Source organism: Tachypleus tridentatus, chromosome 7 (assembly GCF_004210375.1).
Source record: "Tachypleus tridentatus isolate NWPU-2018 chromosome 7, ASM421037v1, whole genome shotgun sequence".
Lineage (NCBI taxonomy): Eukaryota > Metazoa > Arthropoda > Merostomata > Xiphosura > Limulidae > Tachypleus > Tachypleus tridentatus.
Genome location: NC_134831.1, coordinates 134920289 through 134939366, shown reverse-complemented (window position 1 = coordinate 134939366; position 19078 = coordinate 134920289). Strand labels below are relative to the sequence as shown.

At 32.0% G+C, this 19078-nt stretch overlaps 2 protein-coding genes across 8 annotated transcripts in view; one reads left to right on the top strand and one right to left on the bottom strand.

Annotated features, from left to right (window-relative positions):
- Positions 1-7065, bottom strand: part of LOC143256656 (LIM and senescent cell antigen-like-containing domain protein 1) — a 37826-nt gene extending 30761 nt beyond the window's left edge. Inside the window, exons 1-3 of one of the 4 annotated variants that reach the window (XM_076514149.1) lie at positions 6963-7009; positions 5515-5662; positions 2446-2485 (exon numbers count right to left, since the gene is read on the bottom strand). In XM_076514149.1, the coding sequence (XP_076370264.1) occupies positions 2446-2485; positions 5515-5551 (77 nt within the window). In that variant the 5' untranslated portion in view covers positions 5552-5662; positions 6963-7009. Of the gene's footprint in view, positions 1-2445; positions 2486-5514; positions 5663-6962 lie in introns of all 4 variants that reach the window. The other 3 variants (XM_076514152.1, XM_076514151.1, XM_076514150.1) reach the window with 3 other exon arrangements.
- Positions 2067-19078, top strand: part of LOC143256655 (sodium/hydrogen exchanger 6-like) — a 49023-nt gene continuing 32011 nt past the window's right edge. For 3 of the 4 annotated variants that reach the window (XM_076514146.1, XM_076514145.1, XM_076514147.1), the window contains exons 1-2: positions 13388-13654; positions 14618-14862. In XM_076514146.1, coding sequence (XP_076370261.1) covers positions 13414-13654; positions 14618-14862 — 486 coding nt within the window. In that variant the 5' untranslated portion in view covers positions 13388-13413. Of the gene's footprint in view, positions 2155-13387; positions 13655-14617; positions 14863-19078 lie in introns of those variants that run through there. The other variant, XM_076514148.1, reaches the window with a different exon arrangement.

The window sequence follows — 19078 nt, the reverse complement described above, 5'->3', positions numbered from 1 at the left end:
CTGTTAAGGTCTCCATTTATTTTGCAAGGGAAACTATCTGTCTCCAATCATTCATCACACACTGATGTGCCACATTTGTCTTCTGGTCATCAGAAACTAAACTGGTTCTCACTACTACACTACTGCACCCAGTGTCTCATAAAACTTTGTCCCCATCATAGCCTTCACCTATTGGTTTGTTGTGATTTGTTGGCCCCTCTTAATGTTTTTCACATGCTCCAATCACCACTGACACTACTGATCCATTCTCTAACTTGAGCTGACCCTCAGTTGTGCATTATTTAATCATGGAAATAACCCTTTTTTCTTGTGGTGAATTTCGCAAGTTCTACCTATTATGTTTCTTCTGGCAGCAGCAACCATGGTGATAGTTACTCTTTTCTTGTCAGTACAAACTCTAATTAGCTCCAACTGCTTTATTTAGGTATTTCTGTTGTTATTTATTGGTTACAGACTTTATTCATTTCCACTATGCCACATTTTATAATAAATATAGCATCTCTTCTCCCTTTTGCATACTGAATTCTTTTCACTTTTGATGGTATCCTTCTGGTCACTACACACCTGGTTTCAACTTTAACTGGCTATCCTTGGAATTGCCAGTTATGCTTCCTTTACGAGTTTCCACATACTGTTCTGCCAGGTTGATCACCACTTCTACATCTTTTGGTGCTCTCTCCTTTAGAAAGAGTAACATGTCAGTTGAACATGTGGTCATGAACTGTTCATGTATTAGTAGATCTACCAGTCCCCCAAAGCTATTGTCATGCTTGGCCATGCCAGTCCACCTTGTAAAATGTCTCTGTTAATATGTCATAAACGTAAATACATATTCTCCAGATTCACATTTGGCGTCTCTCAATTTCCACCAAAAACCTGCTTCAGTATGTTCATAACATTTCAACAAGACCACTTTTAACTTGTCATAGTCCATGGCATTTTCTGGCACCATGCCTCCATATACTTATAGGCCTTTTCCTGTGAGAAGTGGCCTGAGACAGATTGCCTAGTTGTCTATGTCTCAGTTTTGATTCTGGGCAAATTTTTTCATCTCTCTACAAAGCATCCATCCCATCTTTCCATTCATCAAATATGGGCAGCTTGAGTTAGCTGACCTTGACCCCATTTTCATTCTCAGTTTCTTCCTCTTTCTATTGGATGAGCTTGGAGATCTCAATTTGTGCTCTTGTTCTCTCCTCTCCTTTTCTTTTTCTCAATTTGTATTCTAAATGTTTTCTTCTTTTAGTCTTTCTTCTTCTCTTTCCAACTATTGATGATGTTTTACAAACTCTTATAGATCACCACCATTTAACCCAAGTCTCTCACCTATCTCTATCCATTCATCAAAATCAGTCAACATGACTGTAATCTCTTGACAGTTCTCCCATCACTGCATTTGTGCACATATAGGCCTACTTTCACTGTCTTTTACATCTTCTTTTACCGCTGTATAATCCAGGTCAGCTCACCAAATGTCATTTTGAATAGAGATCAAGATTCTTTACAGTAGGTTTCTGACTTGTTGGCAATAAATTTCAACAATAAATGAACAGTGCACAATCCACTAATTTTAATATGTATTCAAAACATGTCAAATGTGTGTATAAAAATTCATTATAGTCTCATTTACCATAGTTGAATCTAGAGCTTTATATAATTCTCTTCATACAAAATTAATTATTTGTTCTCTCCTCTCTTATCACAACAGAATCAGGGTCAAATATACTATTACCTCACTTATCATAAAACCTCCACATATTTACAACTTGTTTGATGCATGTCATAGCTAACTGACATGCAGTTTTCCTCATCTCTGTACATGAACAACACAAATATATTTAAAAAATCTACAAACAAAACCACTATTCCAAAAAAAAAAAATACATGTGCATTTGAAGTAAAAATAAACAAATAATAAAAGTCAAACATACAAAACAACTAATAACTGGTAGTGGTACAAGCAAATTATGAACTTTGCACTAAAAAAAAAACCTTTATCTTTTTATGCTTAACAGACTCATATCAAAGTACCTGTTTTCTAAACAAACATTCTTGGTAAAGATAAGTAAAACAGTGATACACATGTGAAACAACTAAAAGAACCACTTTTAAAGCTAGGAGAAGTAATTCAACAAAGCAAGCTATCTGAGTAGCGTAAGTACTTTAGCTTAAGTATTATACTAGTTTTCTCCTAATAATAGTTATATTTTTTATCACTATGAAAACAACATCCTGCATTTAATGAGTACATAAACAGGCAGTAGTATAGCCCTCATACATTCTAGATGTGCACACAAAAAATCTGAATTATTTCAATACCTACACATACTTCAATACAGAAAACTAACAATAAGAACAAAATCCCATGTATAAATGTTGCTTTCGTATCTGTGTGTGTGTGTATGAAACAAAACATTTAAAATGATTATCTTTACAACTACTTACCTTAGAAGAACACAAATTTCATACAGAGAATCAAAAGTTTCTATTGGGAGAAGTTTCAAAAAACATTTTATATTGAATACTCCATTGCTTTTCTCATAAACTATTTAAAACTACCATTGTTTTTATTTCTCTCAACACAAAGTTGGGAATTTAAATATGTACAAGAAATTGGAAATAGTAATAAATCTTCAGCAAATTATGTTAACAACAGCATCTTCATTCACAATTTGTGAAAAACCTCAGCTATAACTACTCCCCTAAATTAAAACTTTTAACATTTATTTCCCACTACGGTAAGTAATTTTTACGATATAATAATTTTAAACACAGGGCTATTAAAAGTTATGAATATTACTTTTGTAACAGTTTTACAATATTTTTTTAAATATGAACCTAAGGTTACAGTGTCAATAATAAAGAATATGCTAGCAATGAAAAACCATGATTACTGCTCGCATGTAACTTAATATGTTCAAAAACAGTAGAGATGTGGTCAAGATTTCTACTATCTTAACTTTGTACACTTAAGCATGAAGTTCAATAATAATTTTGAAGTTTGCAAAAAACTATATACTACATCAAGAGGTAAGAAATATAAAAAGGAAACTAAATTATGAAATACTTCTCTAATTCAGGCTTAAGCACTTATTCTAATTTTATTAAAGTTAAATGTTGTGAATCAGGAAAGGAGGTGGGGAGAAGACATAACTCTATATAAGCTCATCTTTAAACAATTACATTGTGGAACACCTGAGGTCCAACCAGACCCCAGCACAAAATTACCATTACAGTTACCTCTGGACTGAAATTCCAAAAACCAAAGGCACTGCAACTTTTATTAAGGTTACCATGCAATGTGAAGAACACCATAAAAATATATATATTCTTGAAAAAATATGTGAGCAAATCAAGAAACTACAAAATTACATTATTCACCAGTATACAAATAAACAGTGTTAAACCATTCCGTATACAAACAGTGTTACAAAAAATGCCCCAGTTTTATTATACTCCTGTATCAATGCTTTATCCACCAATACATAATGAGATTACCATAACACTACAAAATTAAACTCAAAGAAAAGGGTGGATCACCACGAGTCTAACCACACCCCCAAGACAAATGTATTCTTACAGCAGGCTATGGACTGAAAATCCAATAAGCAAGGTTTCTATAAAATAGGTCACCATAAGCAATCATCACAGAGAACTGTTACTGTGGAATGAGATGCACATACATGTTTACCAAAATGATGTTATAAACAGACGAGATGATACTGTACTACTTTAATGAATTATCATCTAAAACAGCTTACTCAGTGAAAAAAACATTTAGACATTTATTTCCTATGCTATAGGGTGAGCTGCATGCATAGTGATAGCCAATGATAGTATGGAGTCCACATGGGCCCCAGATAAACATTAGATACATACTTCATCTACCTGTTTTGAAAACAACTACATCATACTGATTCAGGGTTCCTGCTTGACAGTTACATGAATTTATTGATTGATTTAGTATTTTATGGCACAAAGCAGCGAGGCTATCTGCGCCAGACATTCGGTAAAAATGTAAAAAAAAATAAAAATAAATAAATAAATGTAGTAAAACAAAAAAGTATAAAACCAATGTTGACACCTAGTCTACAATGTTAAGATAGAAGGCAGAGTATAAGAAGTTGTTAGGTATTTACTCTAGCTAAATGATCATAACCCGCCAGGAAAACTAACAGGTAAGTTCAAGAACCACCGTCAGTCACCTGAAGTTGGCCTTTCCAGTCCTGGTTCTGGGTTATGTGTCATAGCAGCTATTATCAAAATGTAAAAGAATAAAAGTTTCAAAAGACACTCCGCAAAATCGTAATAATGAGTAGCCAAATGCCCAGTAAAAAGATAAAGTCAAGTAAATGGAGTAAAATTTGTAAAAGTAAATGCATGAATTTATATAAAGTTGCAATGATTATATAAAATAATAAAAATTAAATAGCAGCAATATCATTATTCTCCCTATTGTAGTTGGATATGTTATTTCTGTATATTTTGGTTATAATGGAAAGCAAGACAAAATGCTGAAACTTTTATTTACTATTTCTGACTTGTACAGTTTTATTGTGGTGCAAGTTTTATTAAAACTGAACTATTCACAATAGCTACTACAGTAATGATACAGGATTTATTATACAAAATATTTTAATTTTTCTGTGTATTAGAATGATTAATATGAATATGGTTTGCTTTTGGACTCCTAAGTTTCCAAACTACATTTGGTGTGGATAAGACAACTTGTTTAACAGGAGATGCATCCACAGACAAACAAACATTTCATTAACACTGAAACACACCATACTGGTATGGCTTAATACTTAGAGCATATGTGCAAAATATACCTTCACATAAATTTTTATGTTCAGCTTTGACCAGCATTACTGGATAAAAATTTAAATGCATGTAACAGCAGTTCACCATCAACAACAAAAAATGTAAATTCAGAACTCTCTCGGCAAAGTTGTGTCAGAACTATTAAGTTCTGGCATGTGGAAAAAGTTGATGAAAATTAAGTACACTAAACACTGTACAGTATTGAATAACACTTTAAAAATGATTATATTGATATATTTACATTTATAAAATATAGATTTGTACAAAATAACACAGTACAAGTTTCATTTTTTGTGTGTTTAAATAGTATCACATCTCTCAAGTATTGGATTGAAATCCCTTATTTAACATGTTATATGTTTAGGCTGTAATACAGACAAATAAAACAGGAAAAAATTTAAAAGCAGATAAAGTGCCTTAATTAAGGCTTTGTGGCATTTAAATAAATCAAATGGATATAAAAAATATGAAGCCTCATATTTTGGTTATTGAACCATAATCAATTTATATTTAGACCCATTGAAAATTACACATTCAACTCAAGGCTAAGTGTAATTTTTCATTGCAAAGTTTAACTGTATAGAGAATAAGAACTGCTCTGCAATTATAAGCCAGTTTATTGTCTTTCAGTAGTATAAAAAATTCTACATTGTTAAGTAAAGGAAGCTTCACACTTGATATATATCATACCTGAAAGTTCAAATAAAAATCTTGCCTTCCCAGTCATTTTTTTCAATGATGTTACTTGAGATATTGATGATGAAATGGATGTAGACTAAATGTACTTAAATTTTCAAAGAGCTCCAGAAACTTGATAATTTGATACACAAGAGATTAGCTATAAAAATCACATTTGTAGAGCTTAGAGCAAGACCAATTAATTGGATTGTGGTACAGTGGTTGAATAGTTAAGAGCAAAATATTGTTATTAACAGAATCCAGTCAAACAAGACCTTTGTTATTACTACTAGTAGAATACATCAAGGGTCAGTGCTTAGACCTTCACTTTATTAATGTTATGGTCACAATTAGTAAACTTGTTACATCTGCTGAGCTCATTAAAATCTTTGGTATTCCTAGTGGTATTCAGAGTTATAGAATCACTTGGATCAACTTGCAAGTTTAACAAATAGTTGGTACATAACCTTTAAATAAAAGTTTAATTATGTTAGGGCTTAAGACAGTTAAGTGCAAGTTAATGCATTAAAGTTATACTTACACAGATGGGAACCAACTCAACAACATAACTCTTCTAACATTTCTCTGATACTAATAGGTAATACTATGTTGATGACTTATTGAGTTGTTGGCAGTACTGGATGCCAGCACTTTACACTTATTTAAAAATACAGAAATATTGGCAATTTCCTGAAAAATAAAGATTTTTTGGGAAAGTGGATATGTAAAGTCCTACCTCCTGTCCTGATATGCACTGCTTTTGCCTCTTTTTAATTTTAAAGCCATATATTGTAATGTAGCTCAGCTGTTTAAACCTACATTATATATATATAAAAGCCATATTTTTGTAAAATTAAAAATTAATGCATAATTGAGAAAAAATATTAATATTAACTTCAAGGCAAATTAGAATTTATTACAAGACATTTCTATGAATATAAACAAACTCACGACCTATATCTTCACAATAGCTTTACGAGCTCAATATTTAGCTATTACAACTATGAATAAATGTTTAGAATTTATATATGTAACGTATTCTATTCTTAACCCAATGTTGTTAACAATAATGGTTTACTTGTTTACACGTTATTTATTTAACAATAACATTACTGATTTGATATCATAATAAAATAAATTCAAGAATGTTTGGTATTACTTTAATACAATATGAACTTTAAAAAACGTGTAGCAGTGTAAGTTTAAGAATCACAGTTCCACAATCCAGATTTCTTAAATTTAACTGTATTACTAGTGAACGTGCACCGAACAGTGTGCTGTAGTTGTACTAAACTGAAGGATATCGAAAGCTCCTACGAGAACTGTAAAAGAGAAATATTGAGCTAATAAAGTTGCAATTTGGATATATAGATCGTGATATTATCTCCCTTTTTAAAAAATATATAATACTTATTGACAATACTTTCAACCTGAGAGGAAAAAACAATTTTCTTACTTACCTTCCACACCACCATAACTCTACATTCCTGTAAGCGTTAAAGGCATAAAACTTAGAAGAATTCTGCCACCTAGTGTTTTCATAAAATTAACAGTAATCAGAGTATTCAATCCCCGCTTTTCTCGGGAGAAAGTAAATTGTAATTCACCACATTTGTAAGTTAAAAGGAGCAATAGAATATATAGAACAAAGCTAATAATTGAATTCAGTTCATTCTTAGAATAAAGATAGAAAAAAACTCGGATAAGCCGAAATTGAAATATTGAACAGATTCATCTCGATATACAGCAGTGAAGTATTTTTGAAAAATAATGAAAATCAGTTAGTTATCATAGAAAACTATTAATATCTTCTTGCAAAACGATTTTATTGCAGAAATATATGTTACACCTAAATAATTTTTATTGACAAGTAGGCATTTTTATTTGCAATAAAATAAAGATTTCACTCTACTTAAATGAGAGGAATTACAAAATGTTAGAGAAAATAGATGTTCGTTGCTCTGACTTTTAGGTGATTTCTGGATTTGCCAATGTAGAGACGTAATTAAACTCTACACGCGTAATGATATACAAGCGAAAAACAATAGCGAATTGAAAAGAAGTATTTAGTGTGTAAAACATTTTGTTTGTGTGACCGTGGGTTTGAGAACACGGTAATATTATTTATATTGTTTGTAACATTTTTCTTTATTAAGTGTATAAAAGTACAACAGTTAAATGTTATTTAGAGAAGAATGCTTTAAAACTTCGAATACACTAAACATGGAGAAAAAACATCATGATATAGCCCAATAACAATTATTCACACCACTTGAAATGCTTTGTTATTTTATCACACAGCTAAATTTTATTTAGAGAAGAATGCTTTAAAATTTCTACTACACTAAACTTGAAAAAAAACCACATCATAATATAGCTAATAACAATTATCCACGCAACTTGAAATGCTTTGTTATTTCTCTTTTTTACCAAATAACACAGCATTGTTTCGGTATATTTTTTGGCTGAGTACTCTTTGTTACATTTTATTGATATGTACTTAAGCTGTTTTGTTGATATTTTATTAAATCAGAAAAATGGCGAGATTTTATTCACAATAAGAGATAGAATACTATTTAACTAATTCGTTTAATGACAAAAGTTTTTACTTATGCAATAAGAACGAAGATCCATAATGTACAACAGCTATCTTATTTAAATGTATGTTTGTATTAGAAATTAGCGCAACGCAATAACAGAACCACATGCGCTGGCTAACTCTAACGTGAACTGATAAAGTAGAGTTGACAGATATAAGCTAACAAAATTTACTGCCAACTCTCGGACCACTGTAATCGAGTAGTGGTGGGTTTGATTGTCATTAGTAACATTCTCACAGCTTCAAACTACATGCGTGATTTTATGGCAATTGGGTACGAACTGTAAACACCAGGGGTCACAGTTTAATATGTTAACAACTTGTCAAGCTGGCCTGTTTATTAAATTAATGAAATAAGTCTATTTCTCACCCAATTATTATAACTCGTAAGTTAGAATAAATTATAAAATTAAAACCATTAGAAAATCAAAAATAATCCAGAGGCTACAGAAATTAAATAAAAAATCACAATAAATTTTAATTTGTTTGTTTTGTTGTCAAGTGCAAAGCTACACAATAGACTACCTGTGCTGTACCTACCACTGACACCGAAATATGGTTTGTTTGTTTGTTTGGAAATTTCGCACAAAGCTACTCGAGGGCTATCTGTGCTAGCCGTCCCTAATTTAGCAGTGTAAGACTAGAGGGAAGGCAGCTAGTCATCACCACCCACCGCCAACTCTTGGGCTACTCTTTACCAACGAATAGTGGGATTGACCATCACATTATACACCCCCACGGCTGGGAGGGCGAGCATGTTTAGCGCGATGCGGGCGCGAACCTGCGACCCTCGGATTACGAGTCGCACGCCTTACGCGCTAGGCCATGCCGGGCCTCCGAAATATGGTACTTAGTATTATAAGCTTTAAAACTTACTGCTGAGCCATTGGAGCCATTAAACTTCAATAATACCATATATTAATATTTTCTATATTTCTTCAAACTCTTTGAATAGAGACGATATAAAAAGGGAATAAAGCTGTAGGCTACCAACTGTGCTAAACAAGTTTTTACAGGTACAGTATTTAGTAATGTAAGCAATGACCAGGCACATGGGGTCATTATCATAAGTGAAAGTATGCAAAGTTTCTTGCAAGATCGAACTCCTATATTTCAGAATTCTACTTCTTTTTCCTCGTGCTTGATTCAACAAAAATCTGTCTTGAAAAAAAGAGAGCTGCTAACTCACTCCTGATACAGCAGAGGTGGTTTTCCCTTTATCTCAAGACTGCACATGTTGTTTCTTTGTTGTTTTGTCCATAATAAAAAATGTTTTCATTTTCTATCACATGTGTCCAATCTATTTATTTATCATAAAACGTAACGCTTAATCAAGTTTTATCAATTCTGTTTACTTTGTAACTTTCCTGTTATTTAACAAGTCTATCTAATAATTGAAAGGGAATTAGTTATTTGAGAATGCCAATTGTGTAGCTTTGTATAAAGAAAACAACAACAAAATCTATTAAAAACTTTTCCAAACTTTGTGTAACTATTTCTTTGTATTTGATAGTTTTCATTTATTTATTTGTTTGTTAATTAAATAACTATGTAATTTGTTCATTTATTCTTTTTACTTTATTTATTCACTATACCAGTAAAGAACTAATGGTGTTTGCCCGTCATTCTTGTAGTAATTTTATATGCATCTTTTTAACGCATTGTTGTATTTTCAGGAGAACTAACTTCTTTGTATGTATCAGAAAAATTCACAAGTAACAGCATATTCGATCATTAATGTGACTGAGGCTTAATTTACATGAGAAATAAACATTGGACACGTTTAAAGGAAAGTGGGATATTTTTTTATTCAATCACACACACGAAAATAGTTAATGTATGTGTGTACGCGCATATACAAATGAACAGTCGTCTCTACTAGACCCGTGAATAGCTCGTCAGTTTTCTCTCCCGCCTAGTTATGATGAGAACCAAGTAGAAGTGAACTAAGAAAACACGCCTGAATTCAACAGGTAAACTCAGTGCTATATATTACTAAAACATTCTCTCCGGCAGAATATAACATTATCAGCTAAATAGAACAGAGAAACAAAGTAACTGGAACAAGCCAATATCAACAACTCGCTGTACCACAATTAGCTGCCCTTACATGGAAACTAAATAGCAGATTTTTTTTTAAAATAATTAATGAAGCAGCTAAACATATATATAATACGCCTGCATATCTCGTTACAGCAACCAAAACCTATAAAAATAAATAAGTTTTATGTCAAATATTCAAATTTCCCATAACGATATTTATTTTAATGGTTATACCTGAAAATTGTTTACTTTTTGATGTAAAATGTTTTTTTAGTTCCTTTTCAGTGAGATTTCTAATAGCTCAGAGATAAGTCTGAAAAGTTTATATACTAAAAACCGGCTTTCGATACTTGTGGTGACACAGTACAAATGGCCGCCTTTTGCATAGTTTTGCGCTTTACAACAGATAAACAGACATTTATTATACCTAGGCGGGCATAAAATATTATTCATGTTTGAAGTTGAAATGTAGTCATTTACCCTGTATTAAATAACAAGAACATAATTCTTTGGTTTTAACAGTTTTCCAAAATATGAACTATTTTCACGATATGATATGGCCTATATGAGATTTGCCATAATTTCAGCGATTTGTGGCCATTTATTGGTGTTATTCGCTGAGGGTTTCAAGAGTAATACGTATTTGTACAGTAATAGTCTCTTGGTTCAGGTGCACCTGTCCTTAGATTTTGACGATTAACAGTGGTTTTCATGAATCATCAAAGAAATAAATCGCATGGGTTGATTTCGTTAATAAATACAATTATATATATGTATGGATGATAATAATTATAACGATGGCATTTCTTTTTTTTCCGTGGACACCTGCGTGTTTGAACTTTATGTTCTTTGTTTATATTATAATTGATACTGACAGTTACACAAACTTGTAATATGAGAAACGTGTTTCAGAAATTAAATACTTTGACTTCACATGTAAAATAACACCTTTTAACACTCCTACGAAAATTGGGGCCTAATAGGCCCCAGAGCAACTTGAAAGGTTATTAATATTAGGCTAATAATTTTGTATTTAAATGAAATTGCCATTAACTGACCCTATCCCTTTATATTTTAAGGATCAATAATATTTTGACTTTTCAGACATTTGCGAAATAATATTTAAAAATTTTTTAAAAACATCCACTAAGGGTATTTTGGGACCTATTAGGCCCCAGATCAAAAAACATAAAAATGACTTTATTTATTTCCTGAATAATTCTAGAACAGGCCTGGGCAACTGAAAAAAGCAAATTATAGTAAAAATATATTAATTTTACAACTTCTTTTCGAAAGATGGATATTTAGGATAATAACTCTACTCCAACAATAATTTTAGACGGTCCTGATTATTGCCTAGTTTGCCCACGCCTGTTCTAGAACATTCTAGAAACTTTACAGAAGTAGATAGAATAATCTAGAATATTCTTAAAGCTTCTAGAATATTCTAGAATAATCCACAAATCCTATATATATAGGAGCTGAAATCTTCAAACCGTGTCAAAAATGATATCTCTTGATGAAGCTGTGCATTTACTGACAAAACCATCCGCCGATGAAAGTGAACATGATAATGTCGAAGACTACTCTGAAAGTTGTGATGATGATCCTTCTGAAGCCAAAAATGATGAACAAATCGCGCTGTACCCTTCTGAAAGTGAAGAAAGTAATCAAGAAGATCTTACTACGATGCCAGTGAACGAACTTTTGTCCAAAGATAAGAATTTTAGTTATTCAACAACACCTTCAAGGATCAACAGGAGAACCGCAGCTCTCAATATATTCAAGAGTCGCTACACCATTCGAAAAATTCAAAATTTTCATTTCTGATAATATGATGGAACAGATCATTCACTCAACAAACACCGTCATGAAAGAACCAATTTTTGAAGAAGACCTCTGGAAATGGATCGCAGCTAATCTTTTCCTTGGAATAAGCAAATCCAAAAATGCATCGATAGACGAAATGTTTTCAACCGAATTCGGTTTGCCATTTTTGCGAAAACTGATTGCACAAGACAAATTCAAAAAAATGTGCTCAAAAATCAGATTTGACATCCACTCTCAAAGAAGTAGAGAAATCAAAGATGCCGCCATCTCTGGAGTCTGGAATTTTTTCATTGAAAATTGCAAAAACAGTTACAACCTAAGCGAATACCTGACAGTGGATGAACAACTATGTAGCTTCAAAGGAAGAGTTGGCTTCAGAACATACATTCCGACAAAGGCAGGCAAATACGGAATAAAGATTTGGTGCCTAACAGATGCAAAGACAAGTTACCTCCTCAACGCTCAAATTTATACTGGAAAGGTTGGAAATACGACAGAAACAAATCAAGGAGAAAGAATAGGCAGAGAACTGAGTCAGCCATTTCTTGGAAAAGGAAGGACAATAACGACAGATAATTTCTTCACAACAATGACACTTGCCAAGTACCTACGAACAAAAAGAACAGGACTTGTTGGAACCATACGGAAATCAAGAACCTTCCTGCCTCCTGAAATAAATGCAAAATCTAGAGAGTTATCACCAAAGTTTTTCTACCATGACGACATCACTCTTCTCAGGCACTCAGACAAACCAGGAAAATATGTGCTACTACTGAGTTCTCAGCATCAGTCTGGTGAAGTAGAAGAGAATGGAAAGCCCGAAATCGTCAATCTTTACAATGCAACGAAGGCAGGTGTCGACACTCTCGATCAACTGGTGAGATATTATACAACAAAGAGGCGATCAAAGCGCTGGTCAGTCTGCATATTCTATAACATTCTAGATCTTGCTGCGTACAATGCTTTCGTTCTATACTCGACAAAACATCCAGAATTTCTTCGTCAACATAAATCAAGAGCCAAAAGAGAATTTATCCGGCAATTGGTGCTTGAAATCAAAGATATTTACTGCAAAGATAATGACAAAACAACCTCATGTGAACCGCCTGCAAAGAGGGCAAAAAGAGGACGATGCCATTTGTGCGGCAGATCAAAAGATAGACAGTCGAAAATTGTTTGCTCAAATTGTAAAAAAAATGTTTGTCAGAGCCATTCTAAAATTGTTTGTAATGAATGTTGCTAAATCACTGTGTTTCAATTGGAAAAATATATGGGGCCTGATAAGCCCCAAAATCACTTTAGTGGATGTAAATATTTTTTTCGTAGGAGTGTTAATGCAGATTATAAGTTAGTAGAAGTAAATTATTTGTTTGACGATGTGAGATTATGATAGCAATATATTGGTGGCAGTGAAGTAACGATCGTCTTGAGTATCGAAGATGGTGACAATGTATACATGGTTATTCAGTGTTTTCTGTCTTATAGTAACTTTCAGTTATGTTCATGCAAATGCGCTTACAGATATTAAATTAGATGAAAAGGCGAGGGGAATTCATCGAATTGACTCGGAAAATATTCTTGCATATGTATGTTTGTTAATTTTAACAGTTTGTACAATTTGGCTTTTCAAGCGCAAACGAGCTCGCTTTCTTCATGAAACTGGCCTCGCCATAATCTATGGTGAGTTCCAGAATTTGCGTTTCTTTTTCTTTTACGAAAGCTACGCTACGTTACTTAGATTAACTCTGCAATTCGAATGTTGACACAGAGCGAGTTTCTTTATTAATTGTATCATGTGTGAATAATCATTAAATATGAACTGGCTGTAGAATCTTGTGTTTCGGTCTTTAGTCTATTAGTATTGACTGGTACTTAACATACTTGATATTATTTGTGTGATGTATCTTGAGTTATAGTAATGATGTGCGATTAATTTCACTCAATGTTTCACTGACGTATGTAATGAAATATATAAATTATTCCTAAACATCAGGTGAAATGTGTTCTAGTCTAACTTCCATTAACAGGTAGAATAATGAAAAATATACTTGAGCATTGAATAACGAATATTGTACTAACATAAATAATATTCTTTTCAACATTGTCTTTATTAAAACTAATTTTGTTTTTCTACAGTGTGACAATTTAATGTTGATAGCATATGAATACTGTTCTTGTAGTGTTTTTATTACATTTTTCTGTTATGCTTTTATCTATCTTTGTTGTATTTAGTATATATTTTTTAATACAAGTTTTATATTTCTGAGAGAAACAACCAGATATTACTGTTTGAAAGTGTTTCCTTGAAAAAAATAAACATGGTTGTTACATGTTAGTATGGAAATTTGATTTTAGCTAAAGTTGAATTATTGTTTTTTAGACAACATGTTAAAGAATAAAGAAAGTAGGTGCAAGAGTGATAAATTATAACTTTTTTTAGTTCTGAAAGTATACATGAATTCTGTTTCAGTGTTAAACTTATCTGTAAAATGAACATAAAATAACCACTTATAATCGTGAATCCATGTTTAGGAATTAAAACTGCTGATTATTTATTTCTGACTCTTGAGTTGTACAGTGACTAGTTAAGGCTGTCAGATATGGTGTTTTAATACTGTTATCAATGAATTAATATTTTTATAGGACTTGTGATTGGGGCGATCATTAGATATAGTGCCGAAGACACTGAAATTTCATTTGTCAATGTAAAGCCAACATTCAATAATGTGACTGTCATGGACTTGCCACCTGACAGTTTATTCTTCACAATGAAAGTGAGAACTGGTGAAGGAGATTTCAAAACGGAAACTGAAAGTGAGAATAAAACGTATGCATATGTGTTTCGTGGAGAAATAACTGATGTGGAGAGTCAGAATATTGATCAAAAGGTAGAAAGATTGTTTTCAATTTACTTCTAGCTTTAGTATTTTACAGCAGTTAATTTTATTTAGTATAATTGCCAAACAGATATTCATTTTACAATTTTTAAGAATTTAAGAAATTGCATGTATATCAGTATAAGCCTAACCAGAGCTTTGTGTGCTCTACTCTTCTAGAACTAACTAATTTGTACAGTATCAAAAATGAGGAATGCAAGTAATATGAAGTAATAACAATATAACAGTGGTACAGGTTTACAAATTCACATACTGGAATTAAAAGCTTGATAAGACAAGAGCACTTGTTTTTCATGATGTGGCACATATACAAATGCATACTTACTGTTCAAGTTAAACTTGATATTTTACTTATGTATGTGTGCATGTTTATTCATGTATTTTTGTGAGTGGTTGTATTTCTATGAAACATAAATGTATATGTAACACATAATACATCTTTCACTAAATATGATCATATTAATTAACAACATGTATAGGTTTGTTTTTATATCAAACTTATCAGATGTAAGCAATTTAAATCATTTACAAAGACAGTATTCTGCTTGTATTGTTTTACTAATGCAGAATATGATTTATTTATTATCATTTGCATAATTATTAATAATTTGTGAAGAAACATAATCTAACTGTAGAAACCAGACTGAAGAGTAACTTGTAAATTTATTAAATCTGTTATTTGTACCAAACTTCCTATAATTATTAGAAATTTCACAGAGCTACACATTATTAGAAAGGATTTTATTTTGCAGGAACCTATATTACCTTTGGTAATTATAGTTTGTTATAAATATTAGCATAAATATAATGCAAAACAGTACTTGCCTGGCCTGGCACAGCGAAGTGGTTAGGGCACTTGATTCGTAGTGTGAGGGTCATGGGATCAAATCACTGTCACACAAAACATGCTTGCCCTTTCAGCCATGGGGGTGTAAATACTGACAGTCAATTCCACTATTTTTTGGTAAAAAAAGTAGCCCGGTAGTTAGCAGTGGATGGTGATGACTAGCTGCCTTCACTCTCGTCTTACACTGCTAAATTATGGATGACTAGTTCAGACAGCCCTCATGCAGATTTGCACAAAATCCATAAAAGAAACAGTACTTACCTCTAAGGAATTCCAGAATAACTGAGTAATTGTTGAAAAATAGTCTTTAAAAAAGAATTTTTTTTATATATGTATATATAATCTTTCAAGTAATTTTTTTTATAATAATGTTTTTAACTATGATAGTTTTAATTCTATGTTGTTTATTGTCTTGAATTTTATTGGCTGTAGCACCTAAAACAAAAAAATACCAATATTGTAATTAATTCAACTTATTACTGCTGGAGTTCATATATGTAGTTTGTCAACTCATTAAACTTAGTGTTGTAACGCTTAGTCAAAAACATGAAATATATGATAGCCTGCTTATATGTCATGTTAAGTTATCCTTTTAGTGTGAAAGTCATTTCAAGAAGAAGTGGATAGGCTTACAATATTATGACTTACAGTAATTTGACAAATAATGATTGATAAGCATTATGAAGTAGTTTCATTTTGGAGAACTTACAACATTATGCTTGTAAATCATTGATTTACAATTTTGTAATTTACTGTTATGTTAGTGTAATACATTTCAGTATAAAAGTAACATAAAGACTATAAATAACTGAGATTAGATAACTTGAAAACATTCCCAAAGAGATACCAAGTCGACTAAGTATGCAAGAAGAAGTATTAACACAGAATTATCTGTAATCATTCTATTTATGAGGAGTGTTATGAAGGAAATACTAAAATGGATAAGCTGTGAAGAAGCTATAATGAAACAAATTGAGATTCTCATGAACAACAGGATTTCTTCTTTTTGTCTTGATGTAATAGATATTCTTTAACTTATGTACAATAAATCAATCAAATGGCTTTGAAACTAGCAGAGTGGTAGACCAGTGGCATATAATAAATTTCATAAAATTCTAATATGTTTTATTTGATAGTACTGAAAAATGAAGAAAAATTCAAATAAAGGAAAAATTATCCAGTAACAAGCACATCCAATGATTGGGTAGAATCTCTTCAACATAGTTATTTACTATGAGAAAATATGACCATTTATGAACAACTGGTCACTCTTTGTGGTAGATTTCCCTTTTAAACTATATTCTATGCAAACATGGATCAAACTTTGAGTTTGTTCTGATAAGTGACACTTCTTATGCTTATAATATGTAAGTGTATGCAGGAAAAGAACAACCGTGTATAGAGGGTTGTTATGAGAATGATACAAGAGTTAGTAAATTATGTTATGTAATTTATAATAAATTCTTTGTGAGTTTATATCAGGTCATGAAATTATTGGAAATGTACAACTACTGATACTTAGTGCAATAAGAAAAAAAATCAGGCAGACTTGAATCTGAAATACTGAAAGTTTTTCCTTGTTGACCTAGAACTCATGCTGTATCCAAAATGTGATTTAGGATTTCTGTATGTAATTTATGTAATGCATAGCATATGTCACTCTCTCATAATTCTCTGCTTTCTCATCTCAGATTTCTTTGTTAACAATCACGTTTCCTACATTGTGAGATCTTTTTTATTCCATGACGTATTCTGAAATTGATGCTACTTGTGAAGCAAATACTTCTATTTCTGCTTCATTCAATCCTCCATATGATTGTGTTTCTGATTTTGCTCTTTTTGTATCTGGTGAAACTCTATTTCAGCAGCCTTCCTAAGCCATTCATGGAATTCTTGTAACTAAATTGGTAGCATTTATCAGTCAATGTATTTGTGCCATTTGTCAAGTCTTTAGGATTTGACTTTGACAAGTAACAAGGTGTCTTGGATGCTAATAGTATGAATCAATACTCTCTTCTTTTATTCATGAACAAGCTAGTTTTTTTCAGCTCAGGCTTTCCCACTTTTATCTGAAAAGCAGGATTTACTAGCCAGCCCTACTCCTGATGAGGGTTCTGGTGAATTCATTTACATTTTCTTCCCAGGTATGTAACATTTGACATGTTGAACCTCTTTCTATTTCATTGAGGGATCCAGTGTGTTGTTACAGGATATCATATTGGTAGCATTTTCTTTCCCTCTTTTCCTGACATTCAAATTGCAGCTAATACTTTTAGAAATCAAGATGCTTCTGAATGACATCTTTTGCCATGTATTTCTTATTCTTCTTGCCTTTTAGTGGAATCCTTTTTATTTCATTTATATGCTGAAACTAAATCACAAATTGTGTTTGTAGGGAATTTGTCCACATAGTGTTCTTCTGTCATGTCAGTATTTGCATATTTGTTCTGCATGCCATAATTATGATGATTTTGTAGCTTTCTTCATCTGCTTAGTTATTGACTATATTGGCTGTAACCTGTTTTCATTCTCATCATTCCTTTTTATTTTTCAGGAGCAATTATCAGGTTACATGTTTTATTTGTTTGAAGCATTTACTGACTTGGTTTCTGTTTCTGCATGGCTTGCAGGTTTTTTGTGTGTTAGATCATAAGCTATTTTGAAGGGGATTCATCTCCTCCATGCTTGCATTGCTGATAACCACCTTTGGGTTACTTTCTGGAATCCTTTTGTTTTTTATGGCATTTCTCCTGAATTGGTTTCTCAGTCATGAAAACTCAAAAGTAGGAGTTGATTAAGGCTGTGATTTCATCTATTTCTTCATGACCTCATTCTACTGTTTGATATTCAGGTAGTACTAGTCATAACTCTGCATTGCACAATTCAGCTGCTGCTCATCTCTATACTTCTTATGTTTCTTGCTCCTTTCTATTGTAAAAAGGTGGTACAAGTAGGGAGGGAAATCACAACCCAAACAATGGTTTTCCTCCATTTCACACAACTTCTCATTTACATCTTTTAAGGAATGTGGACTTCTTGTTTTCAATTCAGTATCAAATATTGTGATTCACAAACCTTCACATCTATTTCTGTTCTGTAGATTGGGGAGTAATTTATTAATTCATAGCCCTTCCTTTTAGTCTGGCTTTAGATTGCATCTTTATGAATTCATTCAAAGCTACATATCAATTTTCATCATTACACAAATTATTGGTTTATATTTGCATAGTTCTATTAATAGCATTGACTCACACTCTTTGTACCACTCATTTTGTTTTCTCTGTATTGGATATTTCATATGTCCAAGTATAAGCTGGTGCCTACTCAGTATCACATATATCAAGGTACTATTCACCCATC